Source organism: Cydia fagiglandana, chromosome 6 (assembly GCF_963556715.1).
Source record: "Cydia fagiglandana chromosome 6, ilCydFagi1.1, whole genome shotgun sequence".
Taxonomy (NCBI): Eukaryota; Metazoa; Arthropoda; class Insecta; order Lepidoptera; family Tortricidae; genus Cydia; species Cydia fagiglandana.
In genome coordinates, this window is record NC_085937.1 from 11,033,561 (window position 1) to 11,057,857 (window position 24,297).

The 24,297-nt window shown below is 36.9% G+C and overlaps 1 protein-coding gene across 1 annotated transcript in view; it reads right to left on the reverse strand.

Annotated features, from left to right (window-relative positions):
* Window positions 1-23,244, reverse strand: part of LOC134665208 (mucin-2) — a 40,117-nt gene extending 16,873 nt beyond the window's left edge. Inside the window, exons 1-2 of the mRNA XM_063522080.1 lie at window positions 22,784-23,244; window positions 71-147 (exon numbers count right to left, since the gene is read on the reverse strand). Coding sequence (XP_063378150.1) covers window positions 71-137 — 67 coding nt within the window. The 5' untranslated portion in view covers window positions 138-147; window positions 22,784-23,244. The remainder of the gene's footprint in view (window positions 1-70; window positions 148-22,783) is intronic.
* Window positions 23,245-24,297: the final 1,053 nt, after the last annotated feature.

Genomic DNA, 24,297 nt, shown 5'->3' on the forward strand with positions numbered 1-24,297 from the left:
ATGGAAAAAAGCAGTGTGAGTGTGATATATTATGCTTGTTCTTAGTGTTGTCGATTGTCGAATGACTCACCCGCCGCCGTGGTCGCGATGCAGGCGGCCAGCGCGAGCAGCGCCCCCGCCGCGCACCGCCGATCCATCTGCCGTCGCCTGCAACAATCACAATCGAATCAATTACCCTGCCTCACCACTTCGCTCCACTCCGACTCAAGGGCATTGGGGATCGAACACACCGGTAATGGGTAACCGTCACCCTTTACGATGCCAAATGACGTTTTAGGAGCGCGCAAAATCTTACAGATGGGGAAACCAATGTTTACTTGCTTTACTCTTATTTTTACAAAGAATGAGCATGCACATTTTCTTTTTAATATTTATTATATTTATAACTTTGACGAGTACCTACACATTCTGTGTGAATTTCAAAAAACTCAAATGTAAATGCGTAATTGCCTAAAAAAATATCGGCCGTATCCGAGTAAGATCAAAGCGATAAGTACCTAAACATAAATTAACTCAGGTAGAAAATGTACTAAACATTGAGAGAGTTCCACCTTAAACAAGATAATAAATATATCTCGCGGCATGTCCAACTTTAAAAATCAACTTGAGTGTAAAATAATATATGTTTACACACTTAGTGCAGGGTCTCTAGAACAGTGTTCTGATTGATTGAGATCAAAATATATTTTAAATGTGTGCCTGGATTTTTTAGATAACTGGAAATGACGCACTTTTATTTACGATTTTTCTCATATATCCAATTCGAAAGTTACAAGGTTAGATAAGTTGGTTACCCCACTCTTCTTTGTAGTTTCGTTAAGTCCTAACGAGTAAAATAAACATACACACACCTGAAGAGGGGATAAATACGCAACAGAAACAGAAAAACGTGCTGGAGTGGGCCCCTCGGCCGAGGGAGTGCACTTCTTGGTGTGAATGTGCACACATCAACGTTGCCAACAATACTAATTACTTAAAGTAGGCACCCACGATGATGAAGCTAATGTGACGAGCGTGTTTTCAATATAAATTGCGGGAGGTTACAAAAATCATACGAATGAAGTTGCTATGTTCGGTTTAGTAAAAACTAATTAATGTTATGTTTTCTTAGTGTCCTTATATATTCGGGAACGACTACCTATTACTACTTAATGGCGCAGCGACCTAAAATGAGTCTTGGCCCCCGATACGAGTACACGCCAGTTGTCTCGATTCTGTGCTATCTCTATATTCGGGAACTGATTAATTTAAACTTAAATTACCTAGACCGACATACTACTACTAACAAACTGTTTTACAGTTTGGCGAAACTTTAATTATAGGTAACACTGTACTTTGTGTTCTGATAAATAAAAAAATAAAATAAAATAAATACCAAAGTCAAGCGATTTAATAAAGCTTTAAGTTAGTCAATCCATAAACTTTTATAGTACATCTGGTGCCACATTACGACACCAGGTGCTATAAAAAGCACATTACGTAACTATTTACGTTGAGAATTTAAAGGGCAATATGTACTGTAAAACGTTATGCGGTACATGTGCGAATTTCCTATTTTTCGCACTTGTATCGTAAATAACCATTTAATACTTCTTTCTGTTGCGTATTATGTATTAAAGGGCCAGGCTTTCTAAACGTAATTTCCATTTTTATTTCAAGCAACTTTGTTGGAGCTGCTTATAGCATATGGGTGCGGAACGCGGAAACGAGGGTCAAAGGCAAAAATCTAGGCAACTGTTTAGTCCTGAGTGAATGCCAATTTAACTGTCCATTCACCGCCGGCGCGCGGACAATAGCCAACTATGTGGTTCGAGGGAATTCAATAAATTTCAGCATTTCTGTCAATGGCAGTTTAAGTTATGCTACGAACGACTACACGGTTCCCGTAATGTTCGCTATTTTTTTTCCTTGCGCTTCAGCATTTTACCTTAGCGCAAGAAAGGGCTTAGACTCATTTTATACCTACTTTACATATTTGTTGAATCCTTATAAATAATTTACATATACAGTACTGAATATAACGTATGAGGTGTCCTCTATTAATAACTATCAACTCTCGACGCTAAGTTGATTTTAATTCAGCACTTAACTTAATCTTATCGTCGTGTGAGTTTCAATTTGAATGTGATTCATGTTAATCATGCGCGCGTCCGGTTTTCTTGGCAGGAGGGAAATTTTATTTAAAGTCTTAACTGAAAGAGTTTCAAGCTCTGGTGAGTAAATGATCGTAACTCCGGCTTATTCGCGGGGCTCTGGCTGTTACCGTGGGAACGCATCCGTCCGGCCCCGGCCTGTTGTTCGCACACACGCGCACTCCGCACCTACGCCACCTGTATTTATGTCTACTTACTTAACTGTACTTGACCATCATATATTGCACACAATTCTGCTTGTTACTAAAATTGGCAGTATGGTACCTACTAAAGTGGTCTGAAACGGTCGTAAATAATTACCATGGTAAATGCTAATTACCGTTCTCGTCTAGGTATCGTGTTCAAGTGCAAGTTTCAACGCGAATTTAGTTGACAGCTTATTTTACATCATGTTCATGTTTTGCATGAGTCGAGAACAAGTAAATTCTCCGTCTCGTAATATTTATGTAGGTACTTTTACCGTAATATATGTATATGTAATTGTAAAACTTAAAATTTTGAATTAAAATTGATTAATGGCTTTCAGGACTACGTTATAAAAATCCAAGTGAAAATTATATTTTGTTTGTGTCTACACTTATTGCACTCGAGTTTTCTACAATGTTATACATATAAACAACAACCTATGTCTTGATTTCGACATGCACCTGTTAATAAAGTAGCGCACACCCAACGCGACAAGTTGGTCCCGATACCGATCTCTTTATACTAACCTCATTATATTGCTATAAATATAAATAAGAGTGTACAGATGACAGCAGGGGTCCTCCGGCCTCCGTCTAGACGCTCTCGGCGAGCCTCGGGCGGAGGGTGAGGGTAGGTTCGTCACTATTTGCTTTACTAAGATACCACGTGCTTCGGACGTGAAGAGCTATTCACGTCACGTGTTTATGCCGCTTCCGTGCTATCTTTCTTTTCCCGGGATTGTGTAAAAATACAGTTCAGACTACATTTTCCGCTAAAATTTGTTCCTTCCTACCATACACATGTCGAGTATGTCGATGTGATATGAATTCAGATCCAAAATTGAAGTGGAACTGAAAGTAATGGTATTTTTTTTTATCTATGATGTCATGGCAGGAACGTGTCATGTAGATGGTAATTGAAAATGGCAGTGCATAAAATGTGATTAGATTGCCTGCACTTTTAACATTGTTGTATTGGAAACATGTTAACGCAATAGCTAGAATATTCATAAGTGTATTTTTTACTGTGAATTTAAGCAGTAACGCCCTTGTAAAATGTGCTTTTTGGTTCATTGCTGGTTCTAAATACATATATTTAGTTCAACGGCGACTTGAATTTTTTATTTAAGTACCAATAAACTTTTTAATTACAGCTACCCTAACTAAGTAATTGTACTTCTTTCGTAATCTTAAAATAAGTAATTTCCCGACTCTAAGCTTCGAAAAGAATTTGCTAATATGTACTACCTAAAAAACAATACAAGATAGAAGGAAAGTAACCAAAGTTAAATATAGCTAGGGATAATGTTTTGATTAGCTACTTCCTCCGCGACGCGCTCCGATTACTTCCATGTACACAATAGAAGCCCACTTCCCAAGCTTAATTTGGCATACCGTTTACTCCAGCGGTGGTTGCGCCGGTAACAGTTAATCCGATTAAATAAACTCAAATTTGAAAAGCATGGAGACGAAAGCCGCAAATGTGTGGCGCTCTTAATTGGTTTCCCGAGCATGTAACTGTAGATGGGTGCTCTCTGTTATTGATCACGGGCTTTTATCTACGCGCTGAGCGGAGTGCTACGACGATGCGCTACGCACGCAACCTACTGATTGCTGCCTATCATTTTCACCGCCGATTCTTTTAATTTTATGCGCTTTGAACGAAATTTTGTTTTTATTTTCCCGATAGTATAAATTTATTAATAAAATGTAAAATTATATGTAGATTTTTAAATATATGTACGATGTTAGTTTAGGTGCGTAGCGAGCTAAATGATCCGATCGGATGGTCACCGGGAATTGGGCGATCGGTCGCGGCGGGTCGGTGTCGGTGGCCTGCCGGCGTGCTCGAGATGTTGCCCAACACATAATTTCAGAGCACTGCAACCACAGCGAGCATTGACACCAATTTATCGAATATTAAACAATGTCTAAGATCAGAGAGCTTTACTGTCTGTTTTCTCTGCCCTCCCCAAAGTAATAAACATTACATCATAAATTACTTGATTTCTTTTATATGTACCAAGCGGCAAGCATGAATATTCCTTTATTCGTTTATTAATTTTTAGACCTCGATTTTAAGCTTATTATTTATAACTACATGTGCAGTATGCGGGATAATTTTCAATAATTTAACGAAATGCAAATTATTATGTTTTGTCCTGAACAGATTGGAATCTCTCATATATTTAGGTACTTTATAAATGTTAACTTATATGTTTCCGTAACACATAAATAAGGAGATAAGTTTTAAGACAATAAGTATTAACAAAGTACTTAAGTTAAAACATGTGCAGAGATTATATTTTTTTATTCAAATTACTTTCTCAACAGATCTGTCTTACAATGTCAGTAGGTACGGTCAGATGCGGCGTTCTAGATTGTTGCGCGATGACCGGCGGGTCAGTGAGCACGGGCGCGGGCGGCGCTCGCGTCGGCTCGCAAATGCTACGCGAGCGCGGAAACTTTTATGTTCTTTAAGGCCGTCCCGCCGAGATCCCGATAACGATAGACAGCTCGTTTATCAGTCTCGATCTTAATTGTAGGTACTAGTGAGACTGAACGTGTAAGTTCGATTAATAGACGCATACGTGACTATAGAGCTTAGGACCTTGTCTACTTCGATGCGTCTACGATCGAACAATGCGCTCACGTACAGTGTCGCGATTATCAATTGTCGTAAATTACAAGTGATTAGCATATAAGTCGTGAACACGGCAACTGCCAGTCGTTACAGTTTGGGCTACAACCTACATGGCATCGTTATTAGGCGATAATTGTCATCGAAGTGTAGCGGTCGATTAACGGCAGACGGACGCAATTGTGTACATACTAAGTAGCTGAAGCGTGCAGCGTGTCAGCAAATCCAGATGTATGTCGAATGGATGTTTAAATGAATCCACTTCCTAAATTGGACTGCTATGCTGTCATATTACGTAAATGATATTCCTGATTTGTATTAAAATATACATATTTAATGCTTACTTTTTAAGTTATTATTATAACGTTTTCTATTTGTTTTTTCTTTACAAAGGTATTTCTTGAGATTTTGAATAAAATATGGGTAAATAATACGAAAAAGTTAGGGGTAATGTGTGTAAATTCGTAAGATTATCTATGTTTCTTATTAGTTATTCCTAAAGATTTTAAGATATAAAAAAATGCCCTTACCGGTTTAAAATACTTTCTCTATAAAATGAAGTTAATTCGGAAAATAATATCATTGGAATCCAACATATACCTACGGCTGCTGTAAACTGTATCCATCCAAGCTGCTAAAAAATAGGTATAATGTATCTAAAGTCTGTTATCGAACTGTCTGTAGATATAGGTAGAGCGGTATTTGAGAAGTGAGTGAGGATATACATTCGCGTGGAAGTAACTCGTGGTGGCAGGCCCGTGCCCGTGCCCGTGTCCCTCAGGGAATCGGTAGGATCATAGCAAATATTAGTTTCCTTCATGAGATATCTGCTTTCGGTTCGGTTCGATGACCTGTGCAAATTTTGTGTCAGAGGATTAAAGTGAAAGCTATCTAGACTGTATCATCACACATAACAGTGCTTGGGTTTTTTTGTCAAAAGAGATTTGCATAGCTTATCGCTAAACGAATCTGTGTTCATGGGCTTCTACGTGAAACTACCAGACACTATCTAGGTACCTATTCGTCTGCACGTACTGCCCCAGATTCAGTTCAGACTAAAATAAATTATTATTCGAAGATAAGCATTAGTCATTAATGATTTGGAAATTTAAAAAGTTTAATTGTGTAGCTCACTATTGCTAGTAGGTACTTTATAGATTTATTTCCCCGATTCTCTAATTCCAATATAAAAAAAATACCGGGGAGTACCTATAGCAAACCCCTGACACTCAAAGGTTGCCTGCGAAATTTGTTTGAATCTTTGTGTTGCACCTTACCTAGAACCTTAAATAGGTACCTTATGAGTCTTACTATGTATATATATGTAGGTAAGTAGTTTCTAAAATTACAAGGTGTGTTAGTTATCAATTCGCGTACACAGCTTTACGCGTTAGACAGCTTTCACCCATGATTAAGTAATCAATCATCTTTATGCATATGTAATTCATGTTTTAGTAATTTTGATCCTTTCCATTTTCGGAACTCAACAGATATACCAAGTGCATTTTCTAAGCGACAGACAGGTAGAAGTTTGTACATGTAATAATACCTATGCGATGAGATTTTGTTTTAAAACCCCTTAACAAGCCTCGAGGCGATATCGGATCGTACTCAGGCACGTAGCGCTAACGTAGTCCGAATAATTTAGGTAAACCCGCTCTAGACGCACCTATACCGTTACACACGTTAGAATTCCATTCCACAACTAAACCAAATCATCTCATTTCTACGCTATTATTTAACTTGATTTGGGTTAGTCAGATATTTGAACCTTTAACTTTCAAAATATCTCAGTAACTTCCAGCTAAAAAGTGAGGGTAGCCGGAGCAATTTTGACTGGATATGTGTAACTGTAAAATTCTGTTCAATATTATTATAATATGATTACATGCTAACATTAGCTAACTTATATGTAAGCTGGCTTAAGCATGTGTTGTAAAAGCCACCGTTAGTGGGCATGGGCACGAAGCGAGTGCAGCGTGCAGCGAAGGCTCTGTTGCTAGGCACACGCTGAATTCGCGATTGTTGCCCGGCCGCGTCGCTCACACGATGAACGTTGCCCCCGACGCCCGCTCGCATACCTATCCACTACCTACCGCGGCCTGCTGAGATCTAGGTAACACTGCACACGATCATGCTCAGCAACACCTTGAGCTTTTGAAGCATTGATAGGTAGAAACAAAAGTAAAAAAAGTGAATCCTTTAAATACGATTGGCAGTTTCACACAAAACAACGTAGACGAATGTCCACTTACAGTATTACCCAAACTATGAGAACCAAATGTATTTTATCATATTTAAGGAGGTTGGTTGAACTGGCTCGGTTCAATCGATCTATTAGTAATGGTAATTGAATAGAATCTGTTTTCGACGAGCGTGGATCTTAAGTAATGTTCCAGGCTCACCCCTCAGCGTCAAGTGAAGAGCGCCCTTGCTCTCTGTATCCCGCCCTCGCGCCGCGTGCGGTGACAATGCGACTTGCACACCGCGGATACATGCGGAAATTCAAATAGACTGCATCTTTTAACGGTCGCATCACTGGGACCTACGTAACAAGTTTTCAATACAATCCTCTAGAGAATGGCGGGCCATAAATTTGCTAAATTAGCAATTAGTCTTCCAATCCAATACAGTTAAGTTATCCCGATGCAATATGAAACCGGAGAGTCCGTGCTGGCGCGGCTGCACCCGCCTGACACCGGCTATTAGGGCGACCGCTGACCCGTGCCACTTACGCGCCCCTCTCACGTACGAACAGCTAAACCAACTATACATCGGGTACTAAATCGGTGACTTTTGAACTCTATTCCCTCGAGTACGAAATCTAATTAAGATTTAAAGCCCAGTTGATATGCTTTTGTGATGGCGGGTGGGCGTGCGAGTTGCGTTTTGTTATGTTAACTGTTAACCTTACCAGGAAGTAAGGGCTTCAGTGCGATGTCTATTGACTTGCATTCGCAGGCATGTTCGAATGCTTCGTGTCGAACTGTGTTTACGAGCGTCTGGCCGATAGCTAACCGGCCGGCCCGTCATTACGCCCATATCTCTGTGTAAGGAATGAATGGCAAGCTCTTGCGAACGTACGCTATGCATGAGCTTCAAAAGAGGTTAGGCACGTTATACCTACTAGGATTTATTCTTCAAAAAGTTCCTTTCAGAGATTAACATGTGTGCATGGCGGAGAGAAACATTGGAATATTGAGTCTTGGAAACAAGTGGACCCATTCTTTTTACCAACCAATGTACCTACCTACATTAATATATTACTTATTGAATCGATATAGTCATCTTGTTAATTTATGATATTATTAACAGTACCAAAGAATGTTTGTTAAATTCACTTTTATGCCGTGAAAGGTGTAATAACAATGGCTTTATGGATCATGTTTTTACTGCGGGATTGCACTGGAGCGAACCAGTTAGTTTGTAAAAACTATAATATGTAGCACTAGCCATGAAATATACATTGCATTATCATATTACACGGGAACCGTGGTCATCGCTCAGAAAATTATGCGATTCGTTTTCACTTGGAAACCACACGGGGATAAAAACTCACATAAACAAAGAAAGCCCTAGTACTAAAAAAAACTATGGCGAGGGCGCAGGCCCGCTCCGGTATCCTGCACTTGAATTATTCTACCACATATTTTTGCAATCGAGAAGCAATAATTATATCGCGTGATAGCTTAACGATGCAATTCCCATCAAGATAAGTACTAGGTTTATTGTTATTTAGGCATTATAAAGGGTGGACTATAAAAACTGACTTTTAATTAACTACTTTCAGCCATCTTCTCTATAAGTATTTATAGCCACGTAAGTTAGTTATAGTTAATGACGAACTATGTAGGTGCCGTCTCATTGATGATTGTTGTACAAATTAAAAGTTTTTATTTGTTGTTATTTTTATGCTTAATATAATTTCTCAGCTTTGTGTATTTTACAGTGTATGTTTATCCTAAATATATTATTTATTATTACCTATTTGATATAAGTATCCAGTGGTTTAACGATTAAGCACCATTGCCGAAACTACTTTTGTTAAGTTTTTCGCTCGCTGGCGCGCGATTTCTGTAAAGAAACCCTTCTTTTACTAGATATGTATATATATATATATATATATAAGGAGTAAAACACTAAGGTGTATTCGGGTAATACCGAATGTCGGATAATTCCGAAATTCAGATGAAAATCGCCCTTAATTCCATCATAATAAAAGTCTCCTTTCGGAATTATCCGACAGTTTTCGACATTCGGAATTACCCAAATAAACCTTATATAGAAAGCTATACATTTTTGGTGTTTCCCAGAATAAACTCAATTGCGAAAATAAATAAGCGCGCAATGCATGGGAACGAGGGTAGATAAAATAATAGGGATCGCGAGCTTCGGTCTGAATAAGTCGCTTCCCCCTAGAGGAGCTCGCCGGGGCCCGGGGTCAACCTGTGCGTGCAGCATCGACCCACATTTGAAGGATTACAAGTAGCTGTTGAGAGAATTTACCGCTATCTTCGCCATATAAGCTGTATGGATATTAGGTCGCTACGAGCAAAGCATGCTCTTGCGCCGACATCTGTGCAAATATTGATTTAGTAAGTCGGAACCACAATGGCGGCGGTTGAGCCCGGGCAGCCTAATGTGCGGCCGCAAGAGCCGTCGATGCCATACGCATTAACATCAGGTTTTCGTTAAATTACTTGCCACCAAGATGACCAGACCACGTAGAATAAAATAAATATTTGACGTATATCTTTCCCACGCGTGTCTCGACCTAAAAAAAAAACAATCACGATTCCAAACGAGAATCAAACAATTTTTTAAATTTAATAAACTGTTTGGCATAATTATAAGTAAAAGAAATATGTTGAATGAATTTAATAGATTATTAAGTACGTAGGTACTGAATTAATACGATAGATAAGGATAACGTTACTAAAGTAAAAGAGCCGTATCGTGGGTAATCTTTTCCTCGAAATCTTAACGCCTTTCGGAAAAATGTATTATTGTTTTGACAATGGAATGAGAAACAAAAGAACGGTTTGAAATTAGTACAGCGGCCGCGCCCACTAAAACAGTCGGTAGGTCGGTACCGGTTGGTAAGTGCCATGTTTACATGCGCGTTTCTTTACCCTCTCCAGAATATTGTGTGGGTTTATAAAAAGATTTCAATTTAAAACAAATAAACGACTCATCATCAATTGGCGATTAGTTAAGTGTTTTCGATAAAAACTATTGGCGCCTTCCGCGGATCCGCTGCTTCCGCCTAATTACACGACTCATCTACACGAGTTAACTAAAAAACGTCCATGTAAGTACCTTAATCACCTACTCTTCTATTTGTTTTGTTACGTATTACACTTATACATGTTTGTTCAAAACACATTTACTCGCAATGAAAACACACTCAATTATTACGAACAGTTTTTGTCATCCAATAAACGTTAAACGAGAATCCGGAGAAGGAAATGAGCGCGCATTACTTGTCATTATGCAACATGCAATATTAATGGTGGTTTTGTACCGTTACCAACTGCGCCGCCGCAATTTTTAGGAAACCACTTACCGCATCGAAATATATGTTTACCTGCCCGTAATAATATCATACTCCGGAAACCCGACTAGCACCGTAGCCAATTTAAAATTTTCAGGGTTTAATATGAATACCTAGTTAGGTACTAGTTAGGTAGTTGTATTAGAAAATACAACTTTATAGTTATAAAAAAAATTCAATTTTAAATACTTATATGAGACCGAATTTTGAATTTTGAATAGGTATATTTTATATTTTTATATGTGTTAAATTATGGGTATTGGATATTTTTTTATTATTTATAAATTTAAGCAGGCAGATACCTTAAGTCCTTTCTTGATGCCTTATCATTGTTAAATAAAAAAAATGTAGGAAAACACTGAACGTAAGATCCAATTAGGGTTTTAGCAAATCCTACTAACTAGGTACTTTGGAAAACAATAGAAATGTTTTTTTCTAAGGTACCTATTATCATGATGTCTAGTTGAAGTAGTTATAAGCGTATTATGTCTCGTTTAGTTTTTCTCGGATTCACAATATGGTCAAAAACAAATTTATTGAAGTTCATGGGACCACGTCTGTCCGAACCGCACGCGCAAGAGACACTCACAACAACACTGTATGATGGACATATTTTAAACGTGCAAGTTAATAGTTATAGGCGTTATGGCTGTTATTTAACGGTGCGATTATAATCAATAACTCATTTCCAGAAATTGCTAGCACCGTCGCAAATTGTAAATATTGAAGCTTTTATATGTTTACCTTATCGATATACATACATACACCATCCAATTTATTGAGCATTGCAATCGATTTACATCACTTCAGATAAGTAACAGGGATTTTATTTAAGTGTGTTGGCCGATTCTACATAATACATGCATGTGTCAGAAGTTGGCTCAGCAGGTACCTATTATTTATAATAATCAGACATCGTAACTTTTACAGCATTTTTGGTGCAGCGAAGTGGTGTTAACGGAATCGGTATAAACAATTTCAACCCTAATGATTAATTAGCATTAATTACGTTAATATTAACCTTAATTTACCATTTCAGTTGGAATTATCTATACCAATTCCGTTAAAATCGCTGCACCAAAAATGCTGTAAAAGTTACGCTGTCTGATAATAATTTTAGACATTTTGTGATATTAACCATTTTTAATTAGTTTGCTACTGTTTACCCGATTCAACTCAGCAGCCTGTGTTTGTTACTTTGCATAGATTTTAAGCCAAAAAATGCGACGTCAGAGCGTACATTAATTGAATTCGCATTGGCTTCTAATATCTTTTGTAGTCTTTTTATATGTTCTATGTTTTTATGACTCCCTTTTATGAAGATATCTGCGTGTAACTCTAGAATTATGAGCTGACGAAGTGATCATACCGGTTCCCCTAAGACAACTTAGCATCGCCCCAGGTGCGACGCACAGTTCACCAAAAATATCTTCAAGTGACATAAAAATAATAAATAATTAAGTTTTCGTGAAAATTTACCTGTGTTCAAAAATAATATCGTAAAAATGTTACGTAAAAATAATAAATAATTAAATTTAAGTAGTTTTCGTGAAAATTGACCCGTGTTAAAAAATATTATCGTATTAATCCGTTTTTCCTATTTAAAAGTAGTGTGCCGTATCGCCACAGTGAAAACGCGTTTTTATTAGGAATAACTAGTTTAACGTAAGGTCTCGCTGATAACTAGTTTTAACTGGTATTTTTCAGTCAAAATTAGTTTCCGAAAAGTGCTAAAGTTTATTTAGTTTAGTACTAGTTTATTTTACTAGACGATGCAAGTAGATAACACACAAAGAAAAGCATTTTCTAAGTTATCGTTATAAAACAAATAATGTCGGTTCTGGCGCTCACCGGCTGCTCGCTTCGCTCGCTAGGCTTCGCCGCTATTTGGTCACGGTTAACCTAATAAGCTCTTCGCTTCACTCGTCGTCGCACCTATCTTTCCCCTCTGGCAGAATACCATGAAAACCCAGCTCTGGGAATAAGTTGATTTTTTATCCTGAAGTTTGAATAAATCCCACTGATTTATTTTATAGGTAATTATCACATAAACAGAAAAAAGAGATTATCTACAAAGGCTATTAGAATTATCTAATTTAACTTATCTTTTCTATTATATTAACGATACTATATATTGAATCTTCATTCAATAAGTAGTGTAAGAATGGCCCATAGGTAATAATAATGTGCAACATAATAAATGTTGTTTAATTAGTGTTTGTCGGGGATTATGGGCACTGGGCACTATAAAAGTTTTGTAAGTACTTAATAGGTTCGTTGTTATACAATAATCCAATTTTGCTACGTTCATATTATTTAGTAGTTACTATGGAAAATCACCTATAGAATATGGATCAGGCAAATGGAGATAGTTTAAAAAATTGTAATTTTAATTATTCGCTGCTGTCACGTCACGAGCTAAACTACGTTAAGACTAATTGATTCAAGTAAACGTTATTGAAACACAAAAATGCAAAGTTGTATAATATGTAATTAGCTGTAATAGGAATAACTTGCTGTTGTATACTACAACATCCTTACAAAAAATTGTATGTATACGTAAAAGAGCAGATGAGTAAGTAAGAGTCTGGCCTATTTATGCGGCAATATACAAAAAATACATGTAAGGAAATAAATATTACATCACATCTATATATAGTTATCGCATTAATAATGACCATCAAGCATATCTGTTTTTTACACCATAATATAAGAACAGAAACGATCGTGATTAGTTCCAACATCAAGATATTGAATGAATACGTATAACTCGTATAAGAATTATAATTATTGTTATGAAAAAACGAATACCAAAAAATGTCTATATTATATTCATTCAAGGTGAAGATGTCGGCGCACGAATGTCTAGAACCAAATTTAGGGAAGCGCGAAGCAGGAAGTTCTGTCGCAGATTACTCGCGTGATCGTTTAACTAGCTCGATAATAGGAATTAACCCGCCGCCTCTGTCTGTCTGTGCTAGTCCTTGAGGAGTAGGTATACTCTACTCATCTTACTTGCCTACCTGAATTTGATTATGAACTAATATTCTCAGTTTAATCTGGAAATATTCATATATATTATTATTTAAAGCGAATATGTCTTAGTCAAATACTAATAATCCCGTAATATACGTATCCACTTAAATATAGAAGTGTTAACGGTCTTTTTCGCCAATTTATTGATTTTCGTACGTTTCCTTTGAGCGTTCCTCGAGTGTGAATAATTCATGCCTGGAAGACTCAGTTGACATATTACTTTCATCGACTCTCCCCTATGAAAGAGAAAAATGTGATAAACGCAGAGCTTCAATGGCACAGACTGTGAAGTGCTTTCTTTGATATTACGGTGGGCACATTAAGATGAATTTTAAATCAATGGAGCCGCTATGCCTCTACTGCCTTAAATCTATTAAATGTTGCAATAACAATATGCAACATTAAAAAGATTTAAATAGTTCCGGGTGGTATTTGGAGACATAGAAGACGTCGGTGGCGTTACACGCAGCTTCCGAGGTGCAAGCGCCTACCTCCCAGGACAATGACATCGCGCGTTCCGCACGATAAAACACAATCTGGACATTATGGAGAGCCCAAACCATTTTACTTGCGTAAAAACTGTTAGATACTATTTATAATTGCATCATTAACAACTCTACGCTCGTTTCGCGAACAGTGACCTGTTTTTCGAGATGGTTCACTAGCCATTTTTACGTACTTAAAATTTATTAAAATATATGAATTTTGGGGGTAATTTCGAGCACGTGTTACGGCACATGGATGGGGCATCATTACAAAAGGATAGAAGACTCGATATTATAATTTAATGCATGCTTATAAAATGATGTAATCATTCCAAATTTTTGTATTAACACAGCTTCATGATCATGATAAACCTGCTTCCTAAAATTGTAATTCTTTTGTTTAATTTACTTTATAAGGATACGTACTATATTAATTTGTATTAAGTAGCCGAAAAAGTTCATGTCGAATCAGTAAATGGAATATTCTGTACCTGTCCATAAATTGCACAAACCATTGCAGGACATGGAATGGACTGCCATGAATGTCGTTGGCGGTGAACACTATAATTAAATGAAGAGGCTCGTATATTGCCTCAGACACCCCTCAGCAACGCAAACGTCGTATATCGGTATAAATACTAATTGGTAAAAGACCTACTCAAACACGCCATGAGAATTTTTACTGGGTAAATGGTAAAATGGGCATGTCTATTTGTCTTGTTACTTAGAGTGTGTGTGCCACGACTGTAGACAACGCCATTCAGTTTCCGTGGGCTGGGGAACATAACTCTCCTCGGTTGACTCTTCGTCAATAAATGCTAAGAATGTGAAGAAATGGCTTATTTTGTAGTATTTTATTTATATAATTGTAGTTGTGAAGGAATGAATTTGAATAATTTGGGTTCCCCATTTTTATTTGCTGATTTGTTGGAAGGCGAAATGATAGAGGTAAAGTTTTATTGAATTATGTATTTGTTGTTAGTACAAAACTATAGTAATTGTGCGTAAAGGCATGTAAGTAATATGTATAATTTAATATGAATTATTTCTGTAGAAACATGTTTTCTGGAAAATCCTTCACATTAAAATTATATACAAAAAGTTCACGTGCCGGCTTATTCTCAAAAAACATATATAAACTGATCTCTTTGAATTATTTTTAGTAATATAAATGAATGGGGAAACATTATAAATAAAATTATAAATAAAATATAATCGGCTCATTAATATTTTACACAAATTAAACAAATGTGCAACTATCTCGAATACAACTAATTCTAATTGAACTTTGTAAACTAATGTTTAAATTAATGTAGGTGAGCTCATTCCCACGTACGACAATCAATGAGTATCTAAGTTAGTTGTTAGCTCTTAATAAGCAGGTCGATCCATTGGCCAGGGGTGATATTACATTAACAAGACGAGATTTAGCACAGTGACGTCAGTACTTTCACGCCTTATACGTTACTGATTGACATGAAAGGAGATAACTATTGTAATAAAAACTCAGACCAGCAAAAAACTCGAGCTAAATAACATCATAACCTACATTCCATTAGGCGGTCCGAGCGCCTAGCGAGCCCCGCTATTGAATGTGAATTTTAAACGGACCTCGAGTAGGGCCATATTTGTGTGTATCTCTTTATCGGTCATTGTGACCTGCATCACAGCTCTTATTCTGATATTGATATTCAGGTGGCGACCCGTCGCGAGGTTTCGTACCGGTGACTACTTGCTCGCTTCTCGTTTACATTAGGGACCAATAACCATCCTGCCGTAAAAGAAAATTCTTTTTCTTTGTTTCGCTAACATGGGAGAGAGTTTTTGTCCCTACTGGGGCTTATAAATATATTCCCACGCAGAGTAAGCTCGTGAGGTGCCTACATTTTGTATTTGCAGAAAGTTTTTCATTTGTACAACAGAATTTATATATTTGCACGTCGATTGGAAAGAAAAGGTAGTTAACTGCACTGAATACCTATCGAATGACATTGATGGTTATCTTTCTTCTTCCAAATCAATTAGCAATTTAAAACGGCAATGTATATCGTGGCATTGAAGTTCTCTTATTAAATATGATATTTGTTTAATAAGTAAGTGAATACCATAATGAATATTATGATATTTATGATCCATGAATATAACCTTGGATTACTGACTAAAACAATGAAAGCAAATTAAAATGTGGTTTACGATTATGAGGTAATTCACACTTTATTCAATCGCGCAAGGCAAATGGTAAGTGACATACATTATGATAAGTTCGTTTATTAAATATTTGCATCAACAGCATTCCTTATAAGTACGTATAGTCCGTAAGTGGTCCTAGGAATTGGGTTATTCAGTCCCTGATACTTTCTATTAGAAAATTATTATATTATTATATATTTTAGTATCGAAAAATACTCGAAAAAAAAGTACTTATCTCTTTTTAAGGAAGTGATAATTATTATTTAGAAGTTACTAAAAGCTTTTTTGTAACGCTAATCATCATCATTTAATGATTAGCAAATAAAGACTATTTATAGTTTTAATAAATTCTATAATGATTGTCACGATACTATGATTAGATTATCACGACGTGCACGCTTTGATACTTATATAATGGTACGCGAATATCTCAATGAATATACCATGAAATCAAAGTCACGTCACGACACTACGATCGGGCCCCTGCGCATTTCTGTGGCCTATTTTATAAAGCTACAAGTTACAATTTACAAGCGGAAGTCTCGTTCTAACACATAGGGTTAGAAAGAGACTTCAGCTTGTAAATTGTAACTTGTAACTTTATAAAATAGGCCTCTGGTCTACCCCACTTGACTCAATCTGGCCGTGATTACAATATGGCAAGGGAAACAGAAACGGTTTTCGAGGTTTTTTGCGACATTCTTGTGGTCTGGTAACGGTGCTCGTTCCCAGAGCATCGGCCCGGCCGCGCGGGCGCAGCGTCGTGCACTTACACTTCTACTGCACTACTAGGAGCCTCTCTTCCGATGAGAACGGAACATCCCATTTTCATTACCACTAATACGAGTATACACACTTGAAACATTATTGATACTATCGATTAGATTTCCAATCTCAATTTTAAAACTATTTTCACTATTAAATCTTTATTATCGGAATATGTGCAAGTCACAGCACTCTTTAAGAATACTGGTTATCCAATTGTGGAGTGTTGGGGAGAGTTTATTCTTTTGAGACCATAAACCTACATGGAACTTACGTAGGTAAAAAATAAATGTGAATGGCAACACATGTGCTTGAAGGTTGTGGAGGTCAACGGCACCGCCGCAGATTCAGTTCCCCATAAGTTGCCATTTTCCCAGGAAGCGGGCGGCGACGGCGGCGGCGCGTGGCACGGCGGAGCGCGCCCGCGCATTCTGTCACGCCGGGGCTTGCGCGCGCATATTGACGTGCACACATTAATGCGAAGTCAGCAGATCTTCGCCGCGTTTTGAGGGCATTTCATTTTATCGCTGCCGATTAAATTATGGCTATGTCTCAACATGTATGACATGATTTTACTTATAAGGAATTGGCAACATGAACGTATCGCGCCAGTGACTAAAATACGTGAGTTAATTAGCTTAATGTAGGATAACTCACGACAGTTTGAATTCGACTATAAGAATTCATATTTTGTTTTCTTCTCTCTCCCTAAAAGGGATCTTAAACCATGTAAGTACTTAAAAGATGTTGCATGCATTGCCTATTCGTTAAAACATTTCAAATGTAGGCCTATTTATAATGTGTTTGACCCTGAAGATATGTCAAATTATGTAATACGAATGTTTAGTTAGTCAACTTATTGTACGTAAATCTGTGTACGTAGAAGGAAGAAGGTAATCTAGTCATTTAACTCTCATCAACAAGGCGTGTATCCGCAGCCTAAATGCTTGAAACAAAAGAATCGGAAGCTTTGCCAGTTGCCACAACGAGTCGGCCTTGCTACTCTGCCGTCATCGATGGGCGATGGCTATTTAATTATTCTTATAGACTTCAATTAAATTATTCAAGTTGGCCATGCTTATAACATTAAATAAAAAAGTAACGGATTAATCAAATTCTAAAATTCAACATTGCAAAGTTAGGAGTTCCATTGTTTTAACTGCTCCTCCGTAATATGAAGGTGAAGCTCTGTTTTTTCGTTCGTGAACAAGAATTTCCATTAAGTAATTTAAGCCTTCCAGCGAGCAAAAAATATGCTAGCTAGGTATCGTTAAAATGTGGTGCCCGCCCCACAATTTTATGGCGCTATTTTAAGTAACCTGTGCGTTTTCTTTGGTATGTTGTTAATGATTTACTCACGAATTAAAATTAAATAACCCCAATTCCAGCTGAAGCAGAATTTCCTAATGTTGATAGATGCGACGAATTCCCGATCGATACATTGTTAATCATATCCACCGGATGCGACAGAAAGTAGTACACATATTCAAATTGAAAAACAATAACAATATAGTTTGACTGGTGGGATAAAATATTGCGACGGGTTAATTTTTCACGGTTATATAATTCTTACGATCACTATAAAAAAATATATATTACATCGCGGTTTATTGTAGGGTCGGGGACAGTGGAGAGGTCCTCAAAGTGCATCGTGAAGGCGTGTGTCCGCGGCGTGGAACCTTCACCCTGCACTTGAACTCGCCCGCCGCGCCGGCTCCCACCGCACCGCGAGTCGCGACGCGACGCCAATACTAGCGACGCGACGCAATCATCCGGATACATGGCGAATTTTTACAATTAACGCATTCATTCAAGCGTATTAGATTCATTTGCAATGCTTTTTTTTATAAACTACCTACCTACTATTTAAATGTCTACTGTATAAATGTCAATTTATTTCACATTTATATTATTAACGTCAACGGTATTTAATCGCGTAATGATTGACCATGAAAATTATTCGTGGCCCTGAAAAAAACTTCTTTAAATTATTAAAATATTGTGTAGAATACGTATCACGGTTACCTACCTACACTGATTTTTATTTTATTTACGTTAAACAATATAATTATATTACTAAGTACCTGCTAATTAGAAGAGTCAATATTATTTTAATTAGTGTGCGTTAAATACTATATTAAACTATTCACTGTTAGGCAATTATAAATAATAGATTCATGAAAATTTGAAATTTTCATCATATTTAAAAAGCCTCTATTATCTTTACTACTTATACTTAGGTATGTAAAGAATATAGTTATCAGAGTTAATTCGTTTCTTTAGAATTAGATGATTAAGCTTGTTAGTTATACATACGAGTATACACATGGATACTCAAGTATAAGACAACTTCATACTTTTTTTTTCGCGATAGCTATTAATTACCTTACCTGCCCCGCGTGCCCTTAGCTTATTACAGTAGCTAGTGGTTGTGTCCAATAGAGCGTCTATACTTTGGACGAAACATCAGTCCCAAGTAATTAGAAAGGAGCGGAAATGTATAAGTATTGGTTCTTATGTGGCTTCAATATTAAAATCAATTAAAATTCGAAAAAAAGTCGTCCCAAACAAGACAGGAGTCCTTCAACAAAATGTAGTAGATCGAATATTTCACTCCAACCAATTACCTACCGGTATTTTTTACAAACATGGTGCATACAATTTGGATAAGTAAATAATATTTATCAAAGATAGTTTAAATTAGGTATATTTTATTTTCATTGTGTTGGTATTTGAAATAAACTATGTTACAACGGTTTATCTCATAACATAAGTGACCTGAGTCCTTTAATAATTTACCCAGGGCTGCCTACGTCTTATTTTATAAGGCTGATTATTTTATAAATAATGATATGTTTTTACTATTTTTATGTTTAAAAAGGAAAATTTAATCGCGTAATCGTATTTACGTGGGTAAAAATTAGAGTTTTTATAATGATCCAGTTAGAGATCATGCAGTGATAGAAGACGTTTATTGTTTGAAAATATAATTCTTTATTTTTTAATCTTTATTGTAAGATAGAAGAAAGTAGAGGTATTGATATATTAAATATCTTAAGAACGGGTCACTCACGTATTTTAAGTCGAAAAATGCTCGACATGTTTCACTCCGTACCGAGGAGTGTCATCAGGACCTTGCGAGTGACCCGTTATTAAGATATTTAATATGTCTGTGTCTCACGGAAGTTTTGTTATTAGAGGTACTGATGTTTATTTTTGAGGTACAATTTTATTTATGTCGGATTTGTATTTAAGGAATGCTCACAGTTAAAAATTGTATCTGTAGGGTTAGGGGTCATCCATTAATTACATCACACGTTTAGGGGGAGGGAGGGGGTCAAGAAAATGTGACATATTGTGACATGGGGGAGGGGGGAGACACAAACTTTGTGACGTCACTTTAACTTCATCAGTAACCGAAAATTTATTTAAATTATTTTATTCGCTCTACATTTAAATAACAAGTTTTTAAAACGATAATCGTTTTTATTCGTTTAATTTTCTTTCCTAAGAAGTTTTGGGTTATAAAATTACTAATATTTATATTGTCAAAAATATTTTGATAAAATATTTATAATACTTAGGTACTTACTTAATTCGATTTGGCGATTTCGTAGAAAAAATGTGACGTCACACTAGGGGGGAGGGGTTTGCCAAATGTGACCAAGTGTGACAAGGAGGGGGGGGAGGGGTCAAAAAACCTAGAAATTCGTGTGACGTAATTAATGGATGACCCCTTATTATAATGTTACCCGAGTAAGTCTTCGGGTTATAATTTTACTTTCAATGGGGATTCCGTCGACAATATATTAGGCTTCGGGTATCATTTTATAATGAAGCCTATTTCTCTTGCAACTACCAGTAGTTGGTTTTATAAATGTAGCTTTCGTTTTAATCTTACGCGATTATCATCCATAATCAAGAAAAACATCTTACAGCAGCAACACCCTAAACTAAAATCGCAGTTATGTGCTGGTAAAAAGTTGCAATGATAAAAAGTTACCAAAAAATCGCATATCTGCAGATTTAAACAACCTTAGGTATCCTAGTAGGTCAAGTAAAATAATCCTTTATGCATATGTATAAAACAGAAAACACGAATCTAGATAGATATCCCACAATCGCCATACAAAACCACCGAGCGGGGGGCCTATAAGCTTTCACAAATTAAATTAAATCTTGCACATATAATAAAGTTTCTGAAATTATAGGAACTTCCTGTATAACCTAAGTATATCCCGATGATGATACCTAACATTTTAAATATATATGCTTATAAAATGCATTTGAGTTTCATAATCAGATGCTTAAGTGTCTTCCCATTGCGTTTATGTCACATGATTGAGGACATTTTGTCAATTTGTGCACCTCCGCGGCTAACGAGCATTACATGACAAAGGTTTTTTAAGCTTGAAGGTCGTCACCGCGATACTCCTAAACAAAAATTCATACACTTACACGTCTTAATTACTTCTATCTCGTCATGACTTTTCCAATACACAACAAGGATACACATATTCAAAGTGGTTGGTTTTCAATCGACACACTTTGAAATATTTATTATGAACCTATACCTATGTATGTAATTTGAATAAAAAAAATAACTTTGGGGCTATCTTATAATGGATTTCAAAAATTAATTTTTAAAACTATTAACCATATGTTGACTATGTATTTTTAATTTTAATCGACTTTGTATTTTATATTTTATCTATACCTCTATACCTATTTTAGCCTGAACTAAACATTTTGATTGATTAATTGATATATCATATAATTTTGATTTGAACCATAATATTACACCACTGAAAGTATAGACAGCCGATTTGTTACAAAACTAACAAATTAATGTAACCGCCTAAAAGCTTCATTCATTACAAGCAGAGCGCGCCAAGCTCGAGAGCGCTAATCACGTCTTGTTTCTTTCATTGTTTTCAGTCACATTGAACACGCCTGTAATAAACTCCGATAGTTGGAATTACCTTGTTTCAGCTGAATGGGTTGTTCAGGATTAAGTAGAGGAATTAATTTTGTTGTACTTTGTAAAGTACAATCGAGAATGATTAGTGGTTGGCGGTGTGAAATATTGGATCCGCTACGCCGCGAGCGCGCAGCACGGGCCGATCGGATCCACTCACGAAAACCTTTTCAAACCTTTATTCACTTCTCCGATTCGCCGATCCTCTATTTCTTTTATCGCAGGAGTTAGGTAATTATATGTTTAATGTGTAAAGCGAGACTAATAATTAAGTTAAAGTATGAAATTATGATTCTATAGGCGTTCATGTGGAAAATTTGCAATATTTTTTTATTATAATTCAGTTTATGGTGCGTGTTACTTTTATTGCACTTGTAATTAACTTTTGCAGTTTTTATTTAAATATTACATAAGTTGACTGGATTTTATACAATATTTCGTTCAATAAAGTTTTGTTAACAAACAATAAGATTATACTGCTCTTTTTAAACAAATAACCATGCAAGATCTGAAATGCTTTCATTAAATAATCTAAGAAACTGAAGAAAAATATTGTTTTTGCTCGATTCCTACTGACTGAAGAGGATACGTTATCTTGTCAACTCGGCGGAAAAGCTCGCCGGCCGGCTCGTAGCCGCTTCAGCTACAACTCGCTTTCAGGTAACTATTTACTATTTATGTAGGTACTTACCACTTGTGCACAACTCTATTTTGACTTTTTTATTAATTATTAAGTGCTTTTTTTAAAGTAATTGTATATCTAATAAAAATATTTGGAAGTAATTACAGGACTTACCTCTATAACTGAGTGTCAGTGCGAATGTCGAGGTCGTCAATTGCAGGTCGGTAAAATGTTTATGTCACTAGAGTCCAGCTGGGCTGAGGAGCGTCTCGTGAAGCCCGGAGCGTGGTGTCTGCGGCGCGGCCGGCCCGGCACTGACGCGAGGCGGTCGGCGGAGGCGGGCGCTCGCGCGGTGCCGCCGCTCTCGGGAGCTGGAGGCTTCGCGGCGAGCTTTCAGCGACACAAGACTCGACCCGTACGCACTGCACACTGCACTCGCCCTTGTCTACCCACGCGGTGCGAATCGCTTCTCAATCGTCTACTGTTCTGAGCGCCCGACGCACGTTTGAACTCTTCGCGATGCCCGCTTTAGCGTATAAATATGAGGGCCGGTGGCGGGGGCGCCGGACCGCGACGCATCACGAATCCACATACACATAAATTGAAGATGCAGCTGTTGTCCTCCCCATTGATTTTATAACTTATCTGTCAGTTACACCCAATTAATAAACCCTCAACTTCCGAACGATGTCACGACTCGGGCCGCTGCATGCGCGGCGCGTATGTTGTTCCGATAATTACGGGTACGACGAGTTCACATAACAATTGTGTCATAAGCGGGGCGCATTGTTACTGCAGTTAAGACATTACAAGACTCCTTCCGTTCGTGTTTCGTAACCTGATCACGGGCGCTGAAAAAGCTCGAAGCTTATTATTGAGTAGTCCATACTTAGGTACTTAATATTTTAAATGCAAAAGTGTGTCTGTCTAATTTCTGTTACCTCTTCACACATAAACCACCGATTTTTTTAAAATTTGGTATAGGATAGTTTTTATCTCATTGTTTGCTCATACGTTACGGGAGTGAAATGGGGGATGGAAGTGTGTATGGAGAAATAATAAAAAGCAGATGGAAAAAAATAAGCTACCCAAATTACTAATTCCACTCACACAAAATAAATATTAATTTTATTTCGGATTAACCTACGATTCAGGATGATCGGTCATTCATAATTATTTGATTAAATACTGCGTTAACTTACAGACCTATTCGTAATTCTAAAAATATGAACTTGATGCACTTCTTGCACGCATTGGAGCGCGAGATGCACTGGACATAGAGAAATAAGAAAGCCTAGTGTTCGCTCGACACATAAGTTTCCTTACATAAGAACTAGTGGCTCTGTAAGCTGTAGACCTCGCGAGCATCACTTAAAACTAAATAAATGTATGGCCCCGCCATTTTCGAAATTAAACTTTCGTGAGATATGTTTAAAAATATTCCAAAAACTGAATTGGGACCTGTAAAGGAGAACATTCGGACATACGAAAGCATTTTTGCCCAAGCTGAAACAGAGACCTTCGCTAACGCTCGGTCAATAATAAATCATATGTGTGGGTGTGATAAAACGTACAATGAAGAAGTTCGAAACTCGCTTCATGTTAAATACCCACATAAGCACTTAAACCAATTTTGTAGTTTATTTGTATTTAGTAGTTACATATTTTCAAATCAATATCAAGATAAG